Raw genomic sequence first — 27456 nt, 5'->3', positions numbered from 1 at the left:
TCCTCCTGCTTTTCCAAAAAAAAAAAAAAAAAAAAAAAAAGCAATGCAAATATATGGATGTCTGAGTTAAAGCACTACTTGTCAGAAAACCAAGTTAAAGAGATTTCAGGATTTATCACCTCCTACAACATTTATCCTGCTCAACTACTTAAATTAAAATCCAGGTTCTTACACTGTATTAATGACAAAATCCCCTCGTATTTCTGCAGATATATAAAGTAAAACAGAAACCTTCAGAGATCTTGCCAAGCAAGCTTGGGTTGTTTTTTTTTTTTTTTTAAATTTCCAGTTACAAATAACTTGCAGTTGGTTTAGAATGAACTCAAATCCTCTTAAAGCACTAGACACAAGAAATGCCGTACCAGGATTACCTGAGCTGGCTGGAAGGGATGGAGACCACGGAGTCCCTTCAAAGAGAGAATAGAGTGAAGTCTCCTGATGGGCAACTGAAGGGGTGACTTCTGTTTTTGTGCTGGTATTGATGTTTTTTCCATACACCTCATTGAACATGCTGTTGTTTGGATATCTTTCCTGAAAAAAAACCAAACAATGTAAGAGCTTAGACATTAGACTTATTTCAAACACTGAGACTGTACAAAGGAAACAATTATAGTTCAAAATATTTCCTAATTCCTTTTTCACTTCCCAGCCTCATCTTCTTTGACCATTTAATTTAACACTAAGTGCATCACATTCTGAATCAGGACAGACTTCTCCTGGCTGGACTGCAAAGACTTCACAAAATCTTCAGATTCCCAGTACTCAGAAAAGTTCTATCAAGACCCTGCTCAATTCTCTGGAACAGGCAATTCATTGCTCTGGAAATAAAAACCTACACACCACAGCACCCTGAGATGCACCTTTTCAGTCAAGTTCATGATTTCACTAAGAGCAGAGGGCTCCTGAACACAGCAAGATTCAAGAGTACATCTGCAGAGATACAGCTAAGATGAATTTGGGAAGAAAACTGATAAAGGCAAAGATTAGGGTTGATGCAGAGTGGAATTACACATCAATGTGGATTTCTTTCAGGTTTTCCACTGGCTTAACCACAAGCTGAAACAGCAAAAGGTGTTGGACTCTGGTTCTCACTCACCTGATTTAGAGAAAAGCCACTGAGGGACAGGAAAGATGATGACTGAGACATCAGTTCTGATGGTTTTTCCAGCAGGGACTTCTTCAGAAACAAAAAAGGGGAAAAGCACAGTTAGTGCTCAGTGTAAGGACCAGGAGGAAAGTGTGTAATCAGAAACTGCCCAAGTGGCTTTGGTCACGTTTACAACTGGTCTTTTAGCTCCATTTTAGCTCCAGCACCTTGGAGGACAGGGGAGGCAAGCTAACAAGTGCAAAAAATCAGTAGTTTTCCTACTACCTGTAATTAACAATCTACAAATCAACAAACATGACAGCTGAGAGTCTCAGACCCAGAACAGGTTTTCAAATGCAAAGTCTAATTTTCTGATACATCTAAAGGGGAGACTCCTGCCAAAAATACCTTATGGTTGTGTAAAACCTTGTACAAGTGAGACAGGATCCCTCCCAGTGACACAAGGACTCCTTCAAACAAGATGAGACTCTTGTATGTGGCTACTGACAGAGTATTTTTTCAGTTCTGCTGTAGAGACATTCTTAGACAGCGAGAGCAGCTAAGTGCTTTTTAAAATCAGGTTTAGTAGTCCAAGCATCATTTAGCACTCTCTCATTTCTATTATAAATTACTTGTAGACAGGAAGGAAAAAAAATCCAACCCAAATGTTTATAATAAAGGTTCCAAAACTCCCCCTGGACTTTTTAATTCCATGTGAAGATATTACAGACCATGACATTTTACCATCATCTATGCCACCTCCCTCTCACACAGTTATTTCCAGCAAAATATTTCTTGTCTGTTTGGTTCTTACTATGATCAAGGAGTGAAAAACAGTGTCTCTGAAATGAGCCTATTCAGAGAAAAAACAGCTAAGTTATCACTGACAGAAGCCAAAGAAAAATCACCAAGCTTGGCTGGTAGACAATGAACATCACCAAATCTAGGATCTGCATCACCAAGCCATAGAATTAGTAAAACTGTAAGTAACAATGTGTGTGAACCAAAATAAAAGCTGTAGCCTTGTTACAAATAAACCCTCTCTTGCACTCTCACCGGCTCAGCATGTCAGATATTTTAAAAATTTATTATTCAAACCACAAAAATCAGAACTAGCATCTCTCTGTCTTTAACACAGCCACAGTACCTGGAATATTTTTGCTTTCATCCTGTAAACTTAAGACAAACAGCCTCATTTTCTTGGCAAGCAGCCCCTGGCTTGTTAGATTTTCAAAGTGACAGCTCATTACTTTGAAAGCAGGTTTTAAAAGACAGACAAAATTCCCACTCTGCATATCCACACAGCTTGCACAGCGAAGGATTTCCTTCCATTTGTCAGCAGACAACAGCAGGAGCTTCAAAGGAAGCTGCTAAAGCAGCAGCTATTAGTTTCTTAGCAAAGTTATCTAATGAGACAGAAGTGAGTGTCTTTTGCGACTGGCTCCTTGGGATGGCAGCTAAAATAACTGAGGAAGAGACTTCATCAGAGATTTTGAGTAGTCTCAAATAATTCTTTGTTACAGCTACTAATCTGAATGAGTATGATTTAATGAACATGCTTGTAGCCATAGTAGAAAGGCATGCTGCACTTTCAGAGGCAATTTAAAAATTCAACAGCTCTGAGACCCCCCAGCTAGTGAACTAGGAAGGTTTTAATACAGAAGAAAGTAGGGGAAAAAACCCTCTGTCAAAAATCACTGTATTTCTATAAGAGTTATTGTGTATTTATCCAGTTAATTGCTATTCTCTTCCAAAGACATCTTTCTTTTTTAAGAATCTCTTCTGTATTGCAGCATCCCCCTGCCTCTATGGAATTTTTAGGTGCAGATTATAATCACAGAATCCTATCACAGAATTGCAGAATGGCTTAGGTTGGAAGGGACCTTAACACTCATCTCATTCTGCCCCACTGCCCAGGAACACTTTGCACTATCCCTGGGTGCTCCAAGCCCCGTCCAGCCTGGCCTTGGACACTTCCAGGGGTGGGGAAGCCACAGCTTCTCCCCATCCTCACAGGGAAAAATTTCTTCCTAGTATCTCATCTAAACCTATCCTCTGTCAGTTTGAAGCCATTCCCCCTTGTCCTGTCACTACACCCTGGTTCTGATGACTCCCCACAGCCCTATCAGTGCCTCCCCCCACTCTTTATTACTAAACCCATACAACTGCAGAAGAGCAAGTGCATTACATGATGTATCATAATGCATCAACACCTGTGGACTGTACTTAAATACCCCACAGTTACTCTGATTTCTGAACAGATTAGCAGGCCAGGATTCAGCCTAAAAGCTATAGTTTTCAGCCCTGTGAAAACTAGCTCAAAGGTGAGGCAGGAAAGTAGACAGGAGATATGGGGGAGAGAAAGGAATTTCACATTTCTTATAATTTCACAGAAGAAAGAGATGCCAGTTAAGAGTGAGAAGCAGCAGTACTGCATCAAATACATACAAAGAGGCTTCGTCCAGGAAGAGAGGCGAGAGGCCCCAGCAGAGCTGGGTAAAGATCAGGAGGATTAGAGAAAATCAGCTCTTCCTCCTCCTCCAAGGCAGCCAGACTCTTTAACAGGTCCGGAGGAAGCAGAGGGGAGCTCTTGGGGTCCTAGTGACAGAAATGAGCACAGTGAGACAACAGAAGGCAGAGAGAACAGCCAGAGCGGGAGAGAACAGCAAGAGGAAGGCAGAAAGCAGCATGCAGAGGGCGAGGTGAGAATGGTGCTGAGGCACACACTGAGAACTCTGAGCAGACACAGCCTGCAGCCACGCGGCCAAACGCGCACGGGGAGAGCACCACGCACCCAGGGGACAGCAGGGAGCCTCCACCAGCACAGCGTGTGCTTCCCCTTGCACCCGTGAACACACTGAACCTGCTCCCACGTGAAACAAACGAAATCTTATAATCATTCTTCTACAGCTGACCTGTGAGTAATTCAGGTTTCAAGCAGAATTATGTTCGCATCATCTTCTTTTCTCTGCTTGTGGAGTTTAAATCCCATGAGACTTATTTCCACTGGTGATAGCTGCTATGCCAACGCACAGCTGATCATCCCCCAGGCCAGTAAAATCTGCTCAGTGCTGGTCACACTGCACATCTTCACTTTTGGGAGGGATGCTTAAAGCACAAGCATCACAGGCATAGCTTCTTTCTGCAGCACAACGTGCTGGCACCTTGGCAAGGTTTCCCTTTTAGGAAAGAAGACCAGGCTTTGACCCTGTCTCCATCTGAAAACCACAACCTGACAGCAGGGTAGCACTGTACATTGTCTGTACACTGTACTCCTGTACATTGTCTGGCTTTTCTCTCAGAAGGATGAGCCAAGTGATATCAGCTGACCCTCTCCATGTGCTGAGTGCATTTAGAGGGGCACACCCAGGCAAAGGTTTAAAAGGCCTCTGTTTAAGCCTCCTTATAAACATCACCAAAGCATTCACAGATGACTCCAGCACTGTTAATAAATAACAGAGACTGGGGGGTTTATAAACACCAACATGAAGCACGATTACATGAGCAGAAGTATTCCATTTACTGCAACTGGGAGCTAAGGAAGCCATTTAGCTCTCTCGGTGTGGTGGGATTTTCAGGAAGAAAAAAACCAAAAAAATCCAAGACAAGACCACTGCTACCATCCTTGATTGCTCAGCCTATTGCAGCCTCAGCCATTCAATTCACTATAGCAGTGTTAGGAGTTCACCTAAAGTGCAATAATTCAACTGCAATTATTTGGGTGGCTTTTATGGTTTTCACCAGTTGCAGACAAGAATCTCCCCAAAACTATTGGCTGCCACGTTTCTCAATCTGGCAGACACAGCACAGGGATGGATGTCGCATCCATACTGAACAAGACTTACATCTACTTGAAACCAAATCTTCAAGAGGCTCATACTACACACAGCCTACTAAAACGAGGAACTCATTACTTTGTCCTGGAACCCCAGGTGCTGACGCTCAGGTCTCTTCTAAATAAATTTACATTGACCTACTTGGGACCACAGGCCCCATTCCTGAAACAGGGACATGCCAAGAGTTGCCAGGAATACCAGAGCTTCAGTTTTCCCCGCTTGCAGCATGGCTCTTACCTCAAAGGTCATCCTGGAGACAGCATCCTGCTCGGAGCGGAAGACTCCCTGCCGCTTCCCCCTGCGGTCCATGCTCGACTGCTGGCTCATCACCCTGTTGTCCGCCATGCCGTAGGAAGAGTCCCAGTAATATTCTGGCACCTTGACTTCTGAGGGGTTCTGGTTATATGGCTCCATTGGGAAAGGCTTCATTTTTTTCTCCAGAGGTTGCTGTTGCATCACAGGAGGCTGTAATGACTGTTCAAAGAGTTTGAGAGGGTCCTGGGCCTGCAGGTAATAGGGCTGCTTTACAGACATGATCTTCCCCAGGGAGCCTTGGACTTGAGGGGGGTTCCAGAGCTGCTTTGACGAGTCTGTCTGTGGATACTGAGGCAGAGACACAGGATTTCACCAGCAGGGAGGAACAATTCCTGTTACCTGAATGCCTAACTCCATCCAAGCTGTCAGCCTGGCTCATGCATGATAGCAAATCAGAATGTTTGTGGAATGTCTGTGTTATTCATCAAAAGCCATTTCCATAGGCATCTAATGCTCTCTAGTCAAGCTTTAAACCAACAGCCAAATATAATCCTTATTCTATCCAGTACCTTTTAACCCAAAAGCCTACAAACTAAACCTTTGGTAAGGTACTGAGCCAGCATTTTGCTGCCCAGAACACAAGCAAGGTCTCACCATTGGGTCCAGATTTGCCAGAAGGGAGATTTTCTCCAGCACAAGGTGAGCAAAGGAACTAAGAGCTGTAAGGGAACTGACACTGCAACCAGTTAGCCAAAAGGAGAGTGCAGGTGGAGGTTCACACTCAGTCCTTATCACTCACACAAGGAAACTAGAAAGGCCTGGGACAGACATAACGCCTCCATACCTTGTCTAAATGAGAAACACAGAGCAAACAGATGACAGAAAACACATTCCATTCCAGTACATACCTTTCTTTCAGTTACAGCATCACACGTTCGCACCCACTAAACTTCAGCTCATTTTCAAATTTGCCCAGAAGTTCACAATCAAAAAATTCTTTAATGACAATTTTGAAAGGTAATCCAGGAAGACAAGTCTTGAACACTGCCACTTATTTTTAAATTAGGCCCAGCATACAGCACAGGCCAGGTTTACCTGCTGGAATCCAGAGTGGTGTGGCGGGCTCTTCCCCAGGCCCTGCACAGCTGCCGTGGGGGACTGCTGCTGCTGCTGCTGCTGGGCCAGAGCTTGGACCTGTAACTGGCTTGCGGACTGTGCTGTTGCCTGAGCTGGTAAAGATGAGAGGGGTTGCTGGGAAGGAGGTGGTGTTTGCTGAGGTCCCTGGGTCATTGGCCCTGGTCCAGAGGGCCGTTGCTGGCTGTAAGGAATGTGGGACTGTTTCCCACCTTGCACCTGGTTTCCTGCAGGCGAGTGAGCTGTGGGCTGGAGGAAGGTTCCTGGGACAGAAACACCACCTGGGAAGGTGTACCCCGTGCTCATGGAGAAAGCCACAGGAGGGGGGACAACATAGGTTGGAGGAGGAAATCCTGGAAAAGATAAAAAAATGCATCTTTACACAATTTGAACTCCCTCCAGAAAACTTTTAGTGGGGGTTTCTCTTCCTATGCTGTTCATTGAGGAAAGGAGGCACCAGTCTGCACACATGCACTATGTCATTCCTCACCTTGGCACGTGCATGGCTATGATCACACAAGAATTCCAAGTTTGTTTTGGCATTTCCTTGCAATATTCCAGGGACTGATAGTGGTCAGTATGGCAGTGTCTGAGGGTCATATGTTTCCACATCCCCGTGTTCCCTGCCCCCCAATCTCCCTGCTTTTTCTGACCCCACTACCTTTTCCTGTCATTGTTCTTGGGTTTTTGATGCTTTGCCCCCAAAATTTCCTCCCCTTCAAACACAGTTTCAGGGACTAAACTTCTGCAGGAACAAACAGAAGCAATCAATACAATAAGTGTACTGCCTCCTCTCAGACGATCACCAGTCTCTGGATCAATTTAGAGAGAGACAGATGGTAACCAAACAAACCCTCATATCTGTAAGATCAATTCCTTCCCTGTAGCTCACACTGAAAAGCCAGGTTTGGAGGGCAAGCTTTAATCCTGTGTCTCTCAGGTCAGATTTTATGCTGACTTTGGGACAGGAAAGATGCCCATGTGGCTTTTATTGAGGAGCTCCACGTAACACGTGCAGGGAAGACACAGCTTCCAGTTATTCCAAGAGCAAACATGGATAGCGAGGTATGACAGGCAGACTCCACAGCACAATAGGACACGCAGCAACAGCAACAAGTAAGACCACACAAATTACAGCTTCAAACATGAGCACCACTACAAAAGAAAGGGAGTTTTAAAGCAAGCAGTGTGATTGATCTTTTGTAATGGAGTCTGAAGCACAGGGAATGCTTCAGAAGCAGTGCTAGCAGAAAGCTTTGTCATGTTCAGACTAACTACAGGAAGGGCCTAGCGTGAAGTTCCTTGATCTCACACCCACTACACCAGAAGGCAGGTGGCAGATTTCATGACAAACCTTGATTCCAAAGCATAAGGAATCTTATTTATCTCATTTTCATTCTGCTATGCCCCTTTTTACTGCTTGATAAGGTGTTCAACTGGAAAATTCATGTTCTTTAACAGAGCCCCTACCTTCCAGAGGCTGTACCGACCATAACTACAGGATTTTCTTCAGTCAACAATAAATGACACTTCAAAAGAATGATGCAAATTACCTGGCCGGCTAGGAAGGGGAGGGAAGGCTCCTGGGTGGTGAATAGGGATGAACTGGGAACTGCTGGCCTGGCTTGGAGTCTGAGTTACAGGTGTTTTCCTGGCTTCAGATACCGGAGTCTTCCTCATCTCCGTCTGGGATTTCACCTGATGCAAAAGAAAGTATGAAGAAATTAAATGACTTGTCCCAAATTTCCACATTAAGCAAATAATGTCTCAAGCCAAAAATTAAACTCTCAGATTGTCTGAGCAATTGTTTTCTTCTCCCTAAGTAACTGAGAGAAATTTGGAACACAGAGCTCTCCTCACTGACCTCAGGCAGATTACCCTGCATGTCCTCAGGCACTTCTCACCTCACAAAAGCACTCAAGGATATTTACTCAGAAGATGCAAGAGGCTCCTTCTCTAGCATGAGAGTGAGAAGCAGACATAGTATCTCACACCATCCAAGGAACTTACCACGCTGCTCACCTGTAGTGTTTAAAAACAAAAAGTGCAGATGCTACTATGCTTCTCCTAGGGCACTGCTTCAACCTAAGTTATGCTACTTACCTGCAGCACCTTAAAAAACAAACACTGCCACATTCTTCCTGGGGAGCTCTCTCAGCCTAATCCATACGGTGATGTATAAGCACAAACTCCACACTGTGGGATTCTTTTGACCCAGAGCATACAAGACAAACAGCAGAAGTGCTTCACCTCATTCAGTTTCCTGAGTAACTGCGGGGTGTTATGTTAAAAGAGCTGCACCAGTTAAAGGCAGAGAGAAGAATGTAATGTAATGTTTACCTTATTCTGAGTCTCCCGCGGTCTGGGTCTTCCTGGGGAGGAAGACAGAGGGGAAGACTACTTTCCCTTTCTGTTCAGCTCGGCAGAACTGCCTGGAATGCAAGATGGAGCAGGCAGGAAAAAGACAGCAAGCAAGGAACTCGGGCAATACAGAAAGGGCCCAGGAGCAGACCTGACACCAAGCCTCAAAGGTGAGTGAAAGAAAGGGTTGTATCAGGGATCAAATTAAAAAAAATCCAAACCAAACAACAACAATAACCCCCACACCATAACTGTGTGGGGTTTATTTAGACATTTAGTGCTGCTGAGTTGAAAGGCATTACAGGACAGTTGTTTTCTGCCAAATTACAGTAGTAAAGGGATAGATGCATTCATATCCTTTCTTGAGTCCCTTTTCAAATTGAATTTCCCCATTTAGAAATTATGGGAGTGTAGGGTTCTTTCTGCATTTGTAAAATGGTGAGATTTGGGTGGATTTTTCATTTCCCACTAGAAAAAGTCTGGAGGGAACTCCACCTCAAGGTTCTGGCTGATGCTAAGCACCATGAACAATGCAGGCCCTTGCTCATGCTGCATCTCTTCACTCTCCATCACATTCAGCATATTTAACTTACTGTCCCTTTTCCCTCCACAATAAGCCAAATATTTTTATAACCCACATCAAGCACAATGCATTCTTTTACATAAATGCTGGAGAATTCAAAGACACTCTTCCTGCCATGGCATTTTAAAACTCAAGCTCTAATCCATCAAAAACTCAAGTATTGCTATGACACATTTCCAGAGGACAGCTACCAAAAGGCCCCCTGCATGATTTACAGTTAACTTTATAAAAACATAAATTACTAAAATTGATTAATCAAGACAAATTTCAGTTCCTTCCTTGCTTCTATTTGATATCACCTCAGAAGTGTCAACGCTACCAAATATTAACCCCCACAACAGCCCTAAGTGTTCCTACAGTGCTTGGGAGAGGCACCATTTTATCACAGGGACCTCTTAAGAGTATGCTCCACTTTGAGTTAGTCTGCACTGAACTTCCTTGGTTCCTAACATTATCTTCCCTAGAGAGCAGATTCAACCAGATCACAACCTGCCTGAGCATGCAAGTTTCCCATGTATCTGCAAACAGGACTGATCACTTCTGCACCACATTCTTCACATTTTTGCAAAGTAGGAACTGCAGCATTTAAGCTTTTGAAGGCAATGAGCTATGCAGGAAATAAAGCATGAAATTGTCAGGAGTGCCAAAGCAGAACACAAACAGCCCATCAACTGGTATGAAACCTGCACTGGTATCTCAGTGTGGGGGGAAGCAAGCCCTCCCTCTATTCTGGAGCAGGTCTGGATAAGCAAGCCCAGCAAATTATACAAAACAAGAGGTATTTCACTGGACTTGTTGCCCTAAATACAGCTGATGGAGTTAAAAAGCCAAAATCAATCTCTATTCAAGAAGAGACAAACAATAACAGACAACATCAGAGCAGATGGTGCTACACCTGGCTTTGTTATATCTTAAGACCAAATCAAGCAAATTTCTGATAAATAAGCTATTTCCCTATCCAGAAAGCTACACATCATCCTCAGATCTGGCAGGTTTTTATCCACCTGAAGTCCTTATTTTGCAAGACAGGAGCACAAAGACCAAAACTGGGAGTTATGCTCACACTGGCAATGACATTCCAGGTCCATTTGACAAATAAGTAAGAAACCTGCTGTTCTAACTCACCCATGCTGGTTCTCAGATACCAGAATCATGTTCCATGACTCACAAACTATTGCCCCCTGCTTTCTGTAGTCTTTACAGAAACCCTTTGTACCCTGAGGTATGGCTCCCCTGCAAAACCAACTGAATAATGCTGCCAGTTCAGACATTCCATTTCATAACCATGATGTTCAACAGCAAATCCTCAGGAGGAAAACGGGGAGAATAATCCAAGGCTCCTAAACAACACAAGCTGGAAAAATGGAAAGAGACGGTTTGTCTAGCCTGGGGAAAAAGACCTCAATTGCACATGCCTTTGGAGCAGCTGCAAAGAGGAAGAAGAGTTATTCTGCAGACCTGTCCTGGGCAGCAGTAATGGGCTTACACAGAGGCAAGGGACATAAGGTGCATTAGGAAGTAATTTCACTTGCAAGAACAGCGGAGAACTAACAGTTTCTCTAGGGAAATAACAGAAATCTCCATCACTATCACTGAATGGTTCCAGTCATCACCAGGGAATGACTGAGACACAGCCAAATTGTCCAGGTACAGATCAGCCCTGATACTCTCTACCCTCATTTACTATGACTCAGTGGAAGGCAGACCAGCAAATTCACTGTTTACTTGATGTATTTCATATGTAATGCTCAAATAAATAGATAAAAAAGCATGCCCCTAAAAATGTAACTGGTGAAAGAGCAGCTGATGTGAAAACAAATCATTTTGACCAAGTGCTTGAGCACAGATTGACGATTTAAGAGCACAGTGGCTCTCCTTACTTTGATAGAAAGACACTTGATTGCACCCACACTACAGAGGATCTTACTCCACATACATACATCTGGTGCTTTTGTGACATGTTCAGCTTGTTGAATGTGCACCAGTCAACTGAAGTGAAAATGCAGAGTACCCAGTTCCTTCACAACAGACCCCAGAATGGCAAGAGCATGACTACGACCTGGACATGTAAACTGCATTGGTGGCCTAAATAATTTGTGGAATGGGTAGAAATCTGTTTTTTAGGACAATTATAGCACCTCTCATTGCACTATTTTTCTCCCTCTCTCTCCTTTTTGAGATAGCTTCAAGGAAAAGCAAAGAGATGCTAAGATCACCATCACCTGGTCTTTGTGGTAGAAATATTTTATATTATTGAGCATTAGCTGCAGGGCCCACAGCAAGACCTCAGCTCTACCATACTCCACACAAGCAGTGACTGCCCTGACACAACATGGCACTGTCTCAGGCACAGCATCCCTCCGAGCTAAAGGCTTACCTGAACTGCCACATTCTGCTTTCCTGCTTCCTGCATCTTATCCAAGCCGCACTTCTTGGTCTCATTCTTCCTTTTATTGTTATCCTTCTTCCCATCATTCTTATTTGCTACTATTCCTTTGCTAAAGTCCCGTCTCTCCCTCGCTATGTCCTTTGGGGGGTAGATGCGCCCCTGCTCTCTGTTCATCTCCCGGGGCTTGATGTTCTCTTTGAAGGTCACCATGGGTTTTTCTCCTGCATCACAGCTGTTGCTCAGGCTTCTGCCAGAGGACAGCACAGATTTGAGTCCAGGGCTCCCATCAGCACACAGTGGCTCTGCCATGGATGCCTCCTGCAAGGCGAGACTCTCTTTGGCTTCACTAGGGTCCTCCAGTAAGAGCTCCGGGATTTCTGTCACAAACAAGAGCTTTCCTACCTCGTTTTCACATTGAATCAACCTGAAAAAGACAGCAAGGAATTAAAAAGTAAGTACATACCTTACATTACTTATCATAATCAGTCTGTGAAGGAGTAGCATGCTGACCCACAGAACATATTATTAGTGCTGTCAGCATCTTGTGCTCACATTACAGCTAACTGCTGTGTTGAAGAGAGAAAAATAACACTCCATACTGGCTCCCATGTCACCTCAGCTTCCAGCAGCATGGGAAACACCAAGTACTTGCAATTACCTTGGCTGGTTATCAGCAATCCATTTGCCTGTGAAGATCAGGCGCTGCTGCCGTATCCGACGTTGCTGCCCTTCTTTATCCCCTGTAATTGCCTGGTGGCCTTTGGAAAAATCCAAGTTCCTAGTATTGAGGCAGAAGAGGGAATATTAATTACACAATTACCCTCTGCAATATCCTATTTTTCTAGAAATGCGTGTCAGCATTGCTCTATTAAGAGCTCTGAACTTTCACCAGCCATTATTCAAAACACGGCTGTTAAGAGATGTCTGATTTACACATGTAATTCTCATCTGCTAAGATGCATCTACATTACAGAGGTTCAGCAGGGTCATGAGCAATATTATAACCTCAAGAATTTCTTATGGCTACACCATCCATTGCAGTCATTTTGAAGAGGCCAGCATCAATCTATACAGCAGTAAACATACAGAGATAAGATATTGTAGGGAACAGGCCAATGTCTGTAGAAGTCGTGACATGAGCAAGGGTGCAGGATCCTTCAGCTGTCACCCACCTGAACGAGGGCCTCAGAGCCAGGAATCCTTGCAACTCAAATTCCTCTGGAAGTGGGGTTGCTGGCAAATAGACAGTAAACAGCATAAGGAAAGCATGAAAGCATTGAACACAGTATTTTATTGCTTATCTGCTCCTTATTTGCTCTTCAACTGTAACTCCCCACATCAGCAGGAAAAACATTGTTTTTCACAGTTCTTTACAGCACAGACTGTAAGTGTCCTTACCATTATTACTGGATAGATCTTCTTCATGAGGCTGGAAACTATTTAGAAGAGAGATCAGCCAGGGCCATATGCTAAAAATTAGAAAACAGGCAAACCCTGAGTGAAAACTGCATAACATGGAATGTGTTTGCTTTACTAAAACACCACTGAATGCTGTTACCATCACAGTTTACATTAATCCTCTGATTCTCAAGAAGTTTCTCACAAAGTGTCAGTAAAAAGACCACTTTCTTGAAAGAATTACTATTACTAAAAAGCCAACCTAAAGTTCCCAAGGAAGCCAGGCTCTCACAGCATAGTGTTCATTATCCAGCATGCCAGAGAGCCTGTTGTGAATTTAACCAGATAAAACCAGAGCATGAGCAAGTGCTACAAGCACCTGTCTGCAACTCATGCTTTGCAGTCCAAAGCTGATGGTCTCAGGGCATAACCAATAAATCAATTTAGGCAGCAAAAGGATTTATCCAGACACAGCTGTGCAGAAGTACTTCTGCTCCGCGAACAAGAACACTGTACTGTAGTGCTGGAGCATTTACCACCAAGGGAAGAGACTCTAAGTAAGAGCTGCACCAGGAAAGATCACTAGAGGTGAACTTGCAGTCCCCTGCCTTGCCCTCACAATACCAGTAACAAGCAATGACTGGAAATTCTTCCCAAGTGCCCTGGAGCAAACAATTTTAAAATCACACTGATCATTGTGTTAATGTTTAACTGCTACCACCACGCTGCTTGCTCCTGTTTGCTAGAAGCTCCCACTCAAAAGTCCACAAATCTTTCTGCTTTACTGATGGGCACCACAGGAACAATAGAAAACTATTTCAGGATGCCCACTGTGCTCAGTGTAGGAGAAATGAATGTGTCCTCCTCAGCAGGGCTTTCAGCCATCATCTAGCACATGGCCGGGAGAACACATTGTGTCCCCAACAGCACTGTACACCCTCAGCTGCTCTCCTGCATGGCTGCAGGCACAGACAGCATGATCTTCATGATTATTCTCTACACTACACTGAGCAACAGCTCCTTCCCATGACTGACAAGAACAAAAGAAAGAAAAAACACCCCAGAGGTCTTCAATAAGGCAAGTAAAGTCAATATGTTGTCCAGAAAATTGGTTCCTTCAGAGAATCCCAGAATGGTTTGGGCTGTGCCATGGGCAGGGACACCTTCCACCACCCCAAGGTTGCTCCAAGACCCATCCAACCTGGCTCTGGACACTTCTAGGGATGGGACAGCCACAGCTTCTCTGGGCAAGCTGAGCCAGAGCCTCACTGCCCTCACAGGGAAGGATTTCTTTCTAACCAATCCAAATCTACCCTCTTTCAGCTTGAAGCCATTTACTCCATGAATTACTACCTGCATGTCCTCTCTGCAGAGACTGCTTGACATCAAGTAAGTATCTTGTCTATTAAAATACAGGCATAGGTCTTCCTTCAGGATGTGTGAATGGCAATAGTTATCACCATCTCAAAACCATATCTGAACTCTTTTCCTTAATCTTGCCTTTAGGAATTCTGTGGTTTAAGCTCCCAAAACTCCACAGGGCTTTTTGTTTCTTATTTAACAAACCAAAGTTATAGGCACCCCTGTTCCCCATGCATCACACTGCTTTCTTTGAGAGCCCATCTTAGGAACAATACTGATCCAGCTGCATCAGTAACAGTCACTCTGATCCTAAGAATCACCTTACAGAAACACTTTATTGAATCATGGTAATTCATGAAAAGTTAACAGACTATTAAAAAATTGTGAGTTTTGAGCAATTTAAGCCTTAATTTATGAGACTAGTGAAAAATCAGAGCAACAGTCCAGAACAGTTATGCCTGCATTGACATTTAAAGAGCCCCTCTACTAAACTGAATTTAACTCTAAGGTGACTACATTCCATCACTGCCCAAGTGATAGTTTAGTGCACAAAATTAATGCAAGTATTCTCCTGCCACTTCCCTCAGTAATCTGAGAAATCATTATACTAGATAAGACTACAGAAACACTTAGTATTTATGCTCAAGATAGACATTTTAAAACAACCTCCCTGACTGTAAAAAACTTACAGCAAACCTAAAGACAATTAAAAGAATCAATTTGCTCATGTAACCAACAAATCTCATGTTTTGCTTTATGAACTTTTTAGCACATACACTTTCTGTCATTTTGGTATCTGTAATGATGAGTTGTATGATCACTTTTCCCATGACTAATTTGTGGATCAACAGTAATTAGGACCTTCATGCAACAAAATGTAACAAGAGAAAGATTAACACTCACTACCGTCTCTCATCAACCACTGCCTCCTGGAAAACACTGGGCCTAAGTTTCAGCCAGTCCATGGAAACCTTCACAGCTGGAAGAGGATATGCAGCCCCAGAGTCCTCCTGGTAGTCATTTTGTAAAGGACACTTGCACAGAACTCCAAGAAATGACACTAGAAACACAGTAAGAGGAAAAAGCAAAATAAAAAACTCCATTATGTGGGAATGACACTTCAAAGTTGACCAAATAACTTAATCAAACATATCCACCCCATGAACCACTATTCTAAGAGCTAGTTCTTTAAAACAAGGCAGCCCAGCTACCTCATCTTAAACAGTCCACCAACAGATCACAACACAGGGCTTTTTAACAGTTTTCTACTATGGAGCAGAATCTCGATGTTTATCTCTTCAACTGTCATGGCAAGTCATTTTGGTAAGTTAAAAAAATCAGCTGAGACAAGCCCAGTGCAAAAACAATCACTCACCTATTTATCAGAAATTATCAACTCAGCTACCTACCTCCACTTTATTCACTTCAACCAGCAGGCACACAAATGCACTGGAGCTCTGCAGGCAGGCACCCAGCCCAGACCCCTCAGAGCACAGAAGCTGAGAAAGAGTAACCACACCCGTGTGACCATGGTGCCTTCAGAATCAACTCCATGCTGGAATTTGGAGACATCCAGCTATTCAGAAATTTAGGTGTTGACAAACAAGGCCAAGCTGACAACAGGCTGAATCAGGTTAAGCAAATCAGCATTATGTGGCTAGAGTCTAAAATGCTCTGCACTCTCACTTATCTCCTGATTGATATTACCAAAGGCAAAGAAGTAGCTGAGGTCCTGGTTGACTCAACTTCAACTTCAGTCCTGTTGAATCAGAACCAGTTCCATTCAAAGCAACTTCAACTGTATGCAGCCAACTGGGGAGCAGCCCCCAAGAGGGGTACTACTCACCGCCAAGCTAGATCCAGCTTTGAACCCAAGTTAAAATGCTCTTTCAGAACCAGGAAAATGATGCAGAGTTCTGTAAAGCTTCAAACAAGAGTAAGTCCGGACACAGAAATCCCGTGTTAGTCAGCACTGCTGACATGAGTGATCCTGTGTGACCATCATCTCTCACAACTTTCTCCCTAATGTCTATTCTCAGCACTTACTTCAGACAGCCATTAAGTTAGATCCTGACAGGAAATTACTAATGGATTCCACATTACAGTCAAGAGAACTACAAAAATCAATTGGCTCCCACACTTACTGAAGAGAGCCAGGAGCTGTGTCCAGCAGAGCTGCTCATCCTGGCTGTAGCTGTGCTGCTCTGTTTCATTGCTGAAGTCCCGCAGGTGGTGCAGCTGGAACAGGTTGATCACAGTAATATGGACTAACTGCTGAGAGTTGAAGGCCTTCTGGAACAACAACCTCTGCAACAGACACAGGGCGCATATATTTTTTGATGGCAAAACACATGCTTGAATGGATTGGTAGCTGCTCCTTTACTGCTTGACTAATATTTATGCTCTTACACAACATTTATTCTGGATTTTATTTTCAGGTGGTCCCTCCTAGCACAGCACTGGGCTTCCCAGGAGGACCCCACTGTACCAGCTCAGACACATAACAAACCAACATCCCCTTTGCATATGGTTCTCTTCCAGAGCAAGAGCAGCTTGGAATGTGCACTGACAGCACTGCAAAGGCCCATACATCCACTGGGTTTGTCTGCCTTTCAAAGAACCAGCATGGAGAAGGTGACATTTTAAAAAAACACCCCAAGAAAATTTAACTACTGCATGGTTATGCATTAAAGACTAATTCCACACCTACTTCATGGGTCATGGAATGCCTCAGTGGACTAAAATGGGGAGAGCTATTTACAAATGTCTTTCACAGTAACTATACTAGAAAAGACACCTTTCTCAGAGTTAAAATGAGCCACAAAGTTGAACTGATCCACTACCATACAGCCAATTTCACATCCACATTCAACTTGGTGAAGCCATAAGAGTTGCTCTCTGATTAATTACCTTGTGTTGCATAATATAAAGAAAAAAAGGTAATCTAAGCAACAAAGCAGGGCTCAATTAGCTGTTTTAACACCCTGGATCAGTCCAGAAAATGAAGACTGTTCCACATACCTGAGCAATGCTCATAATTATTGATTATAAGCCCTGTGGAAAAAGCAGTACTTTTTCAACAGCCAGCATCACACACGGAGAGAGAAATAAAATTATTTCATTTTGAAATAACAGACTGCCAGGGCTGGAGCAGCCCACATCAGAAGTTAATTCATAGAACGTTCTGTGGTTTTATGAATTTATTTTAAAGACAGTGTGAACCTAACTGTGCGTAGCAGCACAATTCAAGGCAAAAAAGTGTAAAAGGACACTTTTTTTTTTATTTTGGATGGAGAAGAATTGGGTATGGGGGTCTCTGATTTCATTATTTTTTTATATTGCTCAGACCACACTCCCCTTTCCTATTTTTGAAAAGCATCCACTGCTCTGCTGAACATATCCATCCTCCCTGATGCTTTTCCACAAATTAGGAAGCTGAAGCAGAGCAGTTTCCAAAAGGCATTTACCAGTTAACACTATGTCCTCTCTGAAACTGTATTACTTTGCATAAATACCTTACAAAATTTGTTTGTTTTGATCCTGGCTGAACTGTCCAACATAATGAGCTGGGTATGTAACCAATGGGACTCCTGGATTTTCCATGGAAAACATGTTCAGCATAGTTCTAGTCTGCACAAAGTAAGGTTGTATGTGACACTTTTCAAGGGCAAACTGTTAACAGGAGAGGCAGGTTTCCCAAGGCAGATTAAAAGCAGCCTTAAAAACCACAGGGAGTGAATGATAAACATCCAAAACATGAAGCTCTCTAAATTCCTCAGGCCAAGACTTCACAGATTAATCAAGTCCTTTTCACAGGTATCCAAGAATTACCCAGGTTAAAGAGCAGAGAATTGACAGTAGTCACTGATTTCTCCTGTATCACGACCAACAATGGAGCATGTGTCACATGGGAAAAATCCCTACTCTTGGCAGAAGTTACCAGAACTATCCAATGTTAGCTGCAATGCAAACCTTCCCTAACTGGCTGCTTGAGCTTCCTGTATTTTATCATGTAAAAGAATGATTACTGGACTGTAATTTCTGAACTCAGCTACTAAAAAGATTCTCCTCAATATACTAATTAATATGTTGTTAGAACTAACCTTGAACTGTTCTTCCAGCTTTTCTCGAAGAGGGCTCAGCTTCTCCAAGCTCTTACTCAGGTACACATGGCCATGAAATTTAATAAATGCCTTGATGAAGTCAGACACGCTCCATCGAGTCTTCACCTCATCACGACTGCACGTAGAACAGAAATACCTGATTCAGTCTTTGGAATTACACACAGCTGCACACAACACCACAGAATTACTCCAAAATCAGGGAGGAATGTCCTGCAAAGCTATATATCATGTTGGCACAATATGCTTATTTCTTGCACTCACTAATCACAGTCAGGAGCCTCACAAACTATTCTTTGTTCCACACACCTCTGAGGATGCTCTGACTAAACAAGGGCTGAGGGATTTCTCTTTCCACTGCCACATACAAATAACTTCTAGCAAATCAGATTGTTCTTCTAAAAGTATCTTCCTACTCACCTGAGCAGCAATAATTTACTTAGTCTCACCTTTCCAGTGCTTTAGAAAGTGCTTTTTGTAGGTTAGTGGAGGCAGCTGGGAAAGGAAACTTCACAGCAATGCTTCTGCAGTAGTAGAAAATTGTGGTCAAGTGGTCTCCTTTGGAGGAGGCTAGGATAGCCAACTGATTATAAGGCTGACCTAAAGGAGAAAAAGACAAGCTGTCCAACAAGTTGTCCTGGGGGAAAACATGCTAGATTTCAGAGTACATGTGGTCACTTGGAAAGGGAGCATAAAGTCCTCAGTTCTTCAACAGACAAGGCTCAGATGCATCTGCTGGCCCTTCCACCCCAGCCTCAGATCTGCACCACTTCAGTGAAAAAGCTTCTAAACTTCTAAATTTGTGGTGCATCAGCTGTTTAGGGTTTTTTGTGTTTTTTATTTGTTGTTTGTTTTGTTTGCTTGTGTTGCATTTTTGTTGTTGTTAGTTTGGTTTTTGATTTGGGTTTTTGTCTTTTTGTTTTTGTTTGGGTGTGGTTTTTTGTTGCCTTTTTTTTTACTTTGGATGGAGAAGGATTGGGTATGGGGGTCTCTGATTTTGTTTGCTTGTTTCTTTCAGGGGGTTGAGTTTTTGTTTTGTTCAGTGGGAATGCAACTGGCTAAAAAACTAAATTTGGTTGTGTGGAGAATTTGGAGAGGGATATTTTTATAAAAGCCCAGGTTTCCAACTGCCACAGAAGACAACAATACCCCAAATCTTCCTTTGGAATTATGAACTGAAAAGGTATCCCAGACTCACCATTAGAAGGGACAAGCTGAGCTGCATGTCTATAGTAAGACTCTGCCTGGCTGGTCTGATTCCTATAACGAGCTAAGAAAACAGCAAAAAACCAAAGTTAAGGCACAGAATTCCACTCACCTGCAGTTGCTTTCATAAAATGCAACTCAGCTGAAGAGCATTTCACTAGTATTTCAGAAATAAGCATCAGAAGAATGTACAATTACACCAAACAGCAGCAAGATTTGACACACTCAATTCTGAGGTGGCTGTTTTGCCTCAGACCTAGGACTGTCTTATGGACAACAGCGCTAGAACACCACATACAGGGGCCTAAAAATGTTCTTCATCCCTCTTTGCATGATCACCAAGTAGATCTATTTTTAGTTTGTTCAAAAAGCAACTGCAGATTCCTGTGAAAAGAGAACTTTCTACAGCACAATGTTTTATTCAAATCAAGAAAGAAATAAACCTGTTGAACTAAATGTAAAAAAGAAAGCCCATTTATGAAAGTCTGGATGTCTAACTGCCCTTGTACACAAGATATTAGCGCTCTGGAATGGAGAAGTGTGCTAGCCTGCTGCAACAAGCTTTTGTAATAGTTACCAGTTTCAGCACTTCCCTGTGCCTACCAGCTAGAACATGATTAAAATGCTAGGAGACAGACTCTAGCAGATCACTAGCAAGCCAGTGATTAACTGTCTCTGTGTGTTAATGTGTAACACACACCAGATAAGTCTGAACAGAGTTTCTTTCCAGGTCTTTCCCCCTGCTGCAATCAGCAGCTAGCTACTAAAGCGGAGCACACTTGCTGTGGTACACGCAGATCCCTCTCTAGAAGCTGAACACAGAACCCCACATGCCAGCCCTTTCCTTCAGAAGCTCACCAATATCTCCCAGGTGGACAAGGCAGTGCTGGCAGATGTAGGAGCAGGAGCTGGACTGCGGCTTCACGATGGCGCTGGTGTGCGTCTGTTTATTGCTAATGATCCCCAGCTGGGAAGACTTCACACGGCACGGCAGGTCCACGTTAAAAACTGTGCACAGCTCCTGTAGTAACTGCAAGAGTGGGGCAGTCAGTGACAGCTCCACACAGGCTTGGCAAAGGCATCAAAACAAGTCACAAAACTAACAGAGTGCCACTCAGAGGCGTGTGCTCACCACAGATGAGCCAAACGTATTTGAGGTGAACAAGCTCAAGCTACTGAAAATGAGACTTTACAATACATTCTTCATATGGAATTCACTGAGTTCCATTGTGTCCACTGTGTTCATGTGCCCAGTAAGAAAAAGCTCTGCATCCCAAACCAGTAAGCAACTCAATCCTCATTACATTTAAATCACCAAGGATTTATCAGTGGAGACTGACTATGGGAGATCCACAGATATTGCTGGGTTTTATGGTTTTGCTTTGTCTTTTTGTTGTTCGTTTGTTTTTTTTTTCAGTAGGACACTCAAGAGGAACACAGTGGGTTTTATACCTTCAAGAAGTGACAGAGTTCTCTGAAAATAGTAGAAAGGAACATCCCTCACCCTCCAAAGAAGCTTGTTCCAACATAAGAAACCACACTATCCCAACTTAAACTTTAGAAAGAAGCTGGAACATAACCAAGTTTGTAAGCAACACAAGGCAATACTAACAGTTCAGGGGCTGAGGTATCAGCAAATATTTGCACTAAGCCAACACTGAGACTCTTTCAAGGAACAAGGCATCAGTTACTTGATCAAATATTTCAAAAGCTGATTGAAAGAAAACCTCAAGTCTGCCATTCTAATTAGTGCTTCTGAAGTTTTTCCTAATGGAGTCCAGCAAATACTCTGCAAAGTAATGGCAACCAGAGAGTGAAGAGTGTTTGTTGGACTGATTACTAGGATAAAAAATGCAGGTAAGAAGTGACAGACTTTCTCCCAGCTGGGAACATGCTCAGTCTCCAAATACAACAGACCTGCAGGAGGGCTGCACTTGCAGATAAAGGCACAGAGAAAGCCCATGGCTGACAGAGACACATACTCTGTCAGCAAGATGTGACATGATGCTTTTGCTTGCTGCAGAAAGAGGTTTGTGTTACACCTCACACCCCTTTGGGTCTGTCTTTATAGAGTAAACAAAAAATCCTCAAACAAGAGAGATCTCACAGATGAAAGCTGCATAAAAGAGAGCATCTTGACATCTTCAAAGATGCCAAATTAAGAAAATTCATGCTCTTGTTCAAAGATGTCACTTGTGGAGGCCTCACAGCTGGAGAACAGGTACCTTGGCTGAGCCAAGGCTTTAGACTGAAAAAGTGATTAATGTCACAGCAAACAGAGAAATATGACCCAGACTGTAGTGTCAGGCTGAGAAAGAGTAAAATTCCCTGATCCACTGCAGGAAAGAACAAGGCTTCTGCAAGACAAACAGTGTAGAGGTAGAACGCCCGTGGCAACCATGACAGCCTGTGAAACTGGCTACTTCCAACAAGCAGCTTTACAAAAAAAACAATGCTGAAGGGAAAAAGGGGAGACACAAGGGTACCCTGGGGCTGGCATTGCAGATGTCTGGAATCCAACTAGGAAATGATACAGTACAAATGAGCTACTGTGAGTGCTGTAAGCTGAAGACAGTGTAAATTAGCCATGACAAAGTTTACTCTGAACACTGAGGACTCAGCAACCACAATGTTGTTGAAGCAGACACCAAATGAGGGGAAAAAAGGAAAGAAAGGCAAGTTATCTTTCCTAAGGCCATTATCATACACTGAGTCTTATTCTTCATAATTTAGATCTAATGAAATCTAACACAGGAAAGAGTGTAAGCAAAAAAATGCCAGTAAGAAATAAGTATATGAATACGAATCACATTCCTTTGGCAATTAACTGAAAACCTTGCAAAAGACTCTTAGCCCAAGAGCACCCAACGATACAGTTTTGCTTTAGGGGAAGGTAAGTTCCTAGAAGTGAAATAATTGTTCTAATTGTTGTAGAAAATAAAGACTTACACCTCAATGCTCATCATTGGTGTTAGGAGTCACAAGGAAGAGACAAAGAACAAAACATTAGGGCATCACACACATGCTGTGCATCTGCATTTTCTGGACATATTTCTGTTCTTGAGTAACTTAATCTAAGAACAAACTGATCATCCTTGCTTATCCTTCACTAATACAGCAAATGAAAAGGAATGAAGGCAATGGCCCACAAAGACATACATAGGAATGAGAAGCCAAATGGGAATTTTTAGAGAAACAGCAGGAAAAAGTACTAAGAGAACATCAACTAACTCAGCTGCTGGGTTTGAGGTTTTTTGTGTCATTATTTCTCTAAGTCATCACAATTAGAAGACAAAATTCTTCACCACAGGTTACTGCAGAGATGGAGTAAATGGCTTTAAGAGGGACTGGAGTGCCAGTGAAAGCTAGACCTTCTAGTAGTTAGAGGATTCACACACATGGTAGTTCAAGAAGGGAATAGATGCACAGCAAGAGGGCAAGAGACAGTGCAAAGAATCATCATACTACCCTTTTCTGTTGCTTTATGATTGCTCTGAGCAGGCACAGCAGAGCACAGTAAGAAATGGACCTTTGACCTTACCCAAAACAGTGGGGTTTAGGCTTTAAAGCAGATTCTATTAGAAAGGAACCTAAATTGCAACAAAAACAACTACCAGATACACAAAAGTTTCAGCTCAAGATTGATGAAAAGAAAGCCCCTCAGCAGCTCTGCAGGTATCACCTGCTGAGAGCACCACGGTCAGCAATGTGCACTGCTCAATCCAATACAGCAGCAGTTTCCTAAGCTAAGGGCAAAGAACAGATTTTACCCAGCTAAAACTGATCCTCCACCCATCCTCCACTTTGTCCAACTCACCTGTGTGTAGAAGCCACTAGCTGCCTCTAAAAACAGAGAAAGGTTCGCCTGAACTTCGCTCCGATTCGGATTTGCTCTGTTTTTCGCCTGACCCTGGAGTGTTGTGATCTGATTTTTAAAGGCATGATTCCAACTGAAAATAAAAGAAGCATTTGTCTTTTTACTTTGGAAGTGTCTTATGCAGATGGCATAAATAACAGGAAAGAACTGTTTAATCACATAGCATCAGACATGAAGAATATTCAAATTCAGGCAACATTCAGATGAGAACAAATGTTAAATATGGAATAACCACCTTTCTGCACATCTCACATCTAAGAAAACAGATCCTGATATATACACACACATATATATAGCTAACATAAATGCATAGATATGTATATGACTAATACAAACATCATTAATATTCGCCTCCAAACGTTCTATTTTAGGCAGCACAGAAGTCCCTCCCTAAAACAAGGTGTGAAGTACAGAAATGAGGGTTAAAAATCATTCAGTGACTGGAAGCACGGAGAGGAGAACTCAGCCACCCTACTCATCTGGTTTCCCTCAATGTTGAAAGAACCACATGCTTCTGTTAACTAAACTTATTACAACCCATGTCTGCACCTTAAATAACAGGGAATGGATTCAGGGCATGGAGAAAACCCAGCTGGATCTTACCCTGATTTGTAAGGTGTCATGAGCAACCCATTAATTAACCCCATGAGCAACCCTGATTATTCCTCCCTCTGCCCAGCTCTACCTCACAGGGCTTAAAACACTGCTGTTCAGCAGCTACTCAGCTCCTGTTAGACCTTGCTCAAACCTCCAGGTGATTACATCAGGCAAATTTCCTCCTTTCAGGAAAATGCAGACTTCAGCCCTTCCCCGAGAGCAGAGCAGACTGGTGCTCCTTAGCTTCTCCACCTCCATCTGGCTCTCCAAAACCCAGTCCTGCATGACATGGCTGCCTCTGAATTGCCAGAGGTAAAACACTAACCTACTGAATGTTCTTTATCAGCCCTGCAATGCATTCTCATGTTTCACCCACAGCACAGATCTCATTTTAAAGGAAATAAGACAACTATTCCATAGGATACAATTGCTTTTCTGCAAGTCTCAGGGTTTCCTGCTCCCCAACCCAGATCACATACATACACACAAATTCAATGAGGTACTTACAGGTCCTGCTCCACTTTTTTATCTAAAGCGTATTCCAAATCAGTCACTAGCATTTTTTGATATAAGTCCTGTAGAGCCTGTCTGGATGTCCAGACTTCTGCTGGACCCAGCTTTGAATCTGAGCAACATGAAAGAAAAAAAAAACAAAAAACCAAAGTCACATAAATTTATGGAGTTAATCTGATTTTTCACTCATTTACTCAGTGAAAGATGCACACCACCAAACACTTCTGGATGTCCAGACTTCTGCTGGACCCAGCTTTGAATCTGAGCAACAAGAAAGAAAAAAAAAAACAAAAACCAAAGTCACATAAATTTATGGAGTTAATCTGATTTTTCACTCATTTACCAAATGAAAGAACAGAGCTCAGTGTAAGATGTGCACCACCAAACATCTGCTTTTATCAGTTTCCTCAGAATAGTGAAATACAAGAACTTCAGAGGGGTTGAGGGCTCACTGCTTAACTGAGCAGTCTCCCACAACTCCAGACCTACATGTGAACAAAGTTAGCAGCTGGCAAGTTAAAAAAGGAAACAGATAGGAGGATGTGGTTCTCCATAAGTTATTAAACAGCAGAATTTCTTGCCACTGGATGAACTTGGAAAAATTTCCAGTGTAGCCAAAAAATAATTAGCAAACAATAAATCCATGGAGGGATGCTAACTAGGACAGTGCATGGACACACACTGCTGGTGTTTAAAGAACATTGTGGGCGAGTACTGCTGCATGCTTGCCATCTCCTAACTCTTCAGTAGCTATGTGCTCTCCATCCCAGAGGTGAGTGCAAACACTGCTCCCTGCTATGGAGTTACAGAGCCCAATTTCCCATGGCTCCTACAACCACCTGGGCTGGGGCTGCAGGACACAAGGGAAGGGCCTCACCCCAGGGAAACCATCCTGATGCTGAGGGTGGAGCCTGCTGGATCCACCTAACTCCTGCTGGGTTAGGTGGATCCAGGTGGTTTTATTGTCCTATGGGGACTACACCAGCCTGCTACTTTCACTGCACCCAGGTGGCAAGCACAGCTGAGCAAAGGTTCATGAAAGAAGCTACTTGTACTGCAGGGCTGATTCATTAATATACACCATTTCCATTTCCCATTAATATATATAGCTTAAATCACAGCTCACAGCATTTCAGTGCATCTAGGGCTGCATTTTCACAACACATGGTAGTGCCTCAGATCAGCATTTCCCCACCCAGGTTCCTTAAAACCACCCAAATCCTGGCTAATCTTGACTACAGCAGTTCCTGTGCTAGTCTGGGCAAGAATCTCAGTGAGAACTAGAGACATGACCTTCATCTCCAAATGTTTAGAACACCCAAAGTCTACTTCAAAAATATGTATTAGGTACAGGCAAAAGGGGCACAGTTGTTAAAATACCATTTATTTATATATAGAGGACAAGCCTTTAACATAAGGTCACACACTTTACAGAAAATTCTTAGGAATGATAAGCAAAAGGAAAACAGAACCAGGAATCAAATATTATTAATAAGCTAGATCAATTGTATAATAAAGGTAATTACCTGTCATGTCAGCCTTCAGGACTTCTGCCTGCCTGTAAGAAAGCAATATGACAATAAATTAGAAACAGAAGGATCAAAGTAACTGAATTTTGCCAAAGCACATTCATACAATGGTGAATCTGCTTACAAGTCACTCTGCTGTAGTTCACCCCATGCAGGATTTGAGCTACTGTTGTTCAACAGCATGACTGCTTTTAGTTCATCCCATAACAGCAGTCAACTGTTCACTTTTCCCTGCTTATGCCTCTTTCTGAACAAAAAAATCTAATAATGCTTACATTATGCTTTATATTTTAAGCTTTATGTGGCAGCAGTGTCCTGCCAACATTAGTGATAATTGCCTGGGAACCTGATATCAACTCTAAGTTGTCACACGTGAAATGCAGGAGACAACAGTCAGAGCAACACAAACTCCCATCAGTGTCTGTCAGCACCTCAGTACAGCCCTCCTGCCCCCCATGCTGCACAAGTTTTTGTAGGGAGAGGGGATAAGACTATGGCTTCCCCAGCTGCCTCTCTTCCTTGAACTGCATCCCTAAGTAATGCTTTGATCAGGTTTCCAAGGAAAAAAACCCACACAGTACACACAGACAGGATGGCAACTACAGGTGACTACCTATAACTCCTGCACTGAGCATCCTCTGCAAATCCCCACTGCTGGTGGAGGCTGGCAAATAGCTTCCCAAAAAGAGGAACACTGGGGCAGCTCTCAATAAATAAATATTTCTGAATGGTCAGCATCTGGCTGGAGCAGGCAATGGAGGTGCTACAGTTAAGCACTACCAGCAGCACATAAAGCTTTAGGAGCAGTCCTGCTGGCCTGTCTGATGGACACAATTAACCCAGGGCTGGCAGAGGGGACACCAGGCTGCCTGGTTGGGCTGGGTTTGGATGGGACATGTCCCTCTGCTCTTGATGCACTCAGGTGGTGATGCAGATTTGGAGAGTGCCAGCTTTCCACACTGGACATGCATATGAAATGCTCCCTTCACCTGCCTCAGAAAAAAAACTAAAAACACAGTTGGAAGACACACTGTGCCTAACATGAGTGTCAGATGCCAGCTTGGAACAGAATGGAGAGCCAGGAGAGAGCACCACATAATCCCTAAAGGGTTTGTGGAAATCAGCATACACTGTCTCTTGCCAATGTGAAGTTGTGGTGACTGTAAACAGTTTTTCAGTTTGTTCTGGGATCTACCTACTGGCCATAA

General features: G+C 43.0%; 1 protein-coding gene across 4 annotated transcripts in view; it reads right to left on the bottom strand.

Annotated features, from left to right (window-relative positions):
- Positions 1-26277, bottom strand: part of SMG7 (SMG7 nonsense mediated mRNA decay factor) — a 30157-nt gene extending 3880 nt beyond the window's left edge. The window contains exons 1-20 of one of the 4 annotated variants that reach the window (XM_039726256.1): positions 26246-26277; positions 24714-24831; positions 23550-23682; positions 20591-20762; positions 19725-19796; positions 18976-19126; positions 18509-18644; positions 16550-16712; positions 15309-15465; positions 13044-13114; positions 12818-12878; positions 12304-12423; positions 11634-12069; positions 7866-8010; positions 6525-6665; positions 6274-6407; positions 5161-5526; positions 3536-3685; positions 1097-1177; positions 372-531 (exon numbers count right to left, since the gene is read on the bottom strand). In XM_039726256.1, coding sequence (XP_039582190.1) covers positions 372-531; positions 1097-1177; positions 3536-3685; positions 5161-5526; positions 6274-6407; positions 6525-6665; positions 7866-8010; positions 11634-12069; positions 12304-12423; positions 12818-12878; positions 13044-13114; positions 15309-15465; positions 16550-16712; positions 18509-18644; positions 18976-19126; positions 19725-19796; positions 20591-20762; positions 23550-23682; positions 24714-24831; positions 26246-26252 — 2974 coding nt within the window. In that variant the 5' untranslated portion in view covers positions 26253-26277. Of the gene's footprint in view, positions 1-371; positions 532-1096; positions 1178-3535; positions 3686-5160; positions 5527-6273; positions 6666-7865; positions 8011-11633; positions 12070-12303; positions 12424-12817; positions 12879-13043; positions 13115-15308; positions 15466-16549; positions 16713-18508; positions 18645-18975; positions 19127-19724; positions 19797-20590; positions 20763-23549; positions 23683-24713; positions 24832-26245 lie in introns of all 4 variants that reach the window. The other 3 variants (XM_039726254.1, XM_039726255.1, XM_039726257.1) reach the window with 3 other exon arrangements.
- Between the last annotated feature and the right edge of the window lie 1179 nt (positions 26278-27456).

The sequence above is a fragment of the Passer montanus genome, unplaced genomic scaffold, assembly GCF_014805655.1.
Source record: "Passer montanus isolate IOZ18808 unplaced genomic scaffold, ASM1480565v1 scaffold58, whole genome shotgun sequence".
Taxonomy (NCBI): Eukaryota; Metazoa; Chordata; class Aves; order Passeriformes; family Passeridae; genus Passer; species Passer montanus.
Note: the sequence above shows the minus strand (reverse complement) of the source record. Positions and strands in the feature narration are given on the sequence as shown.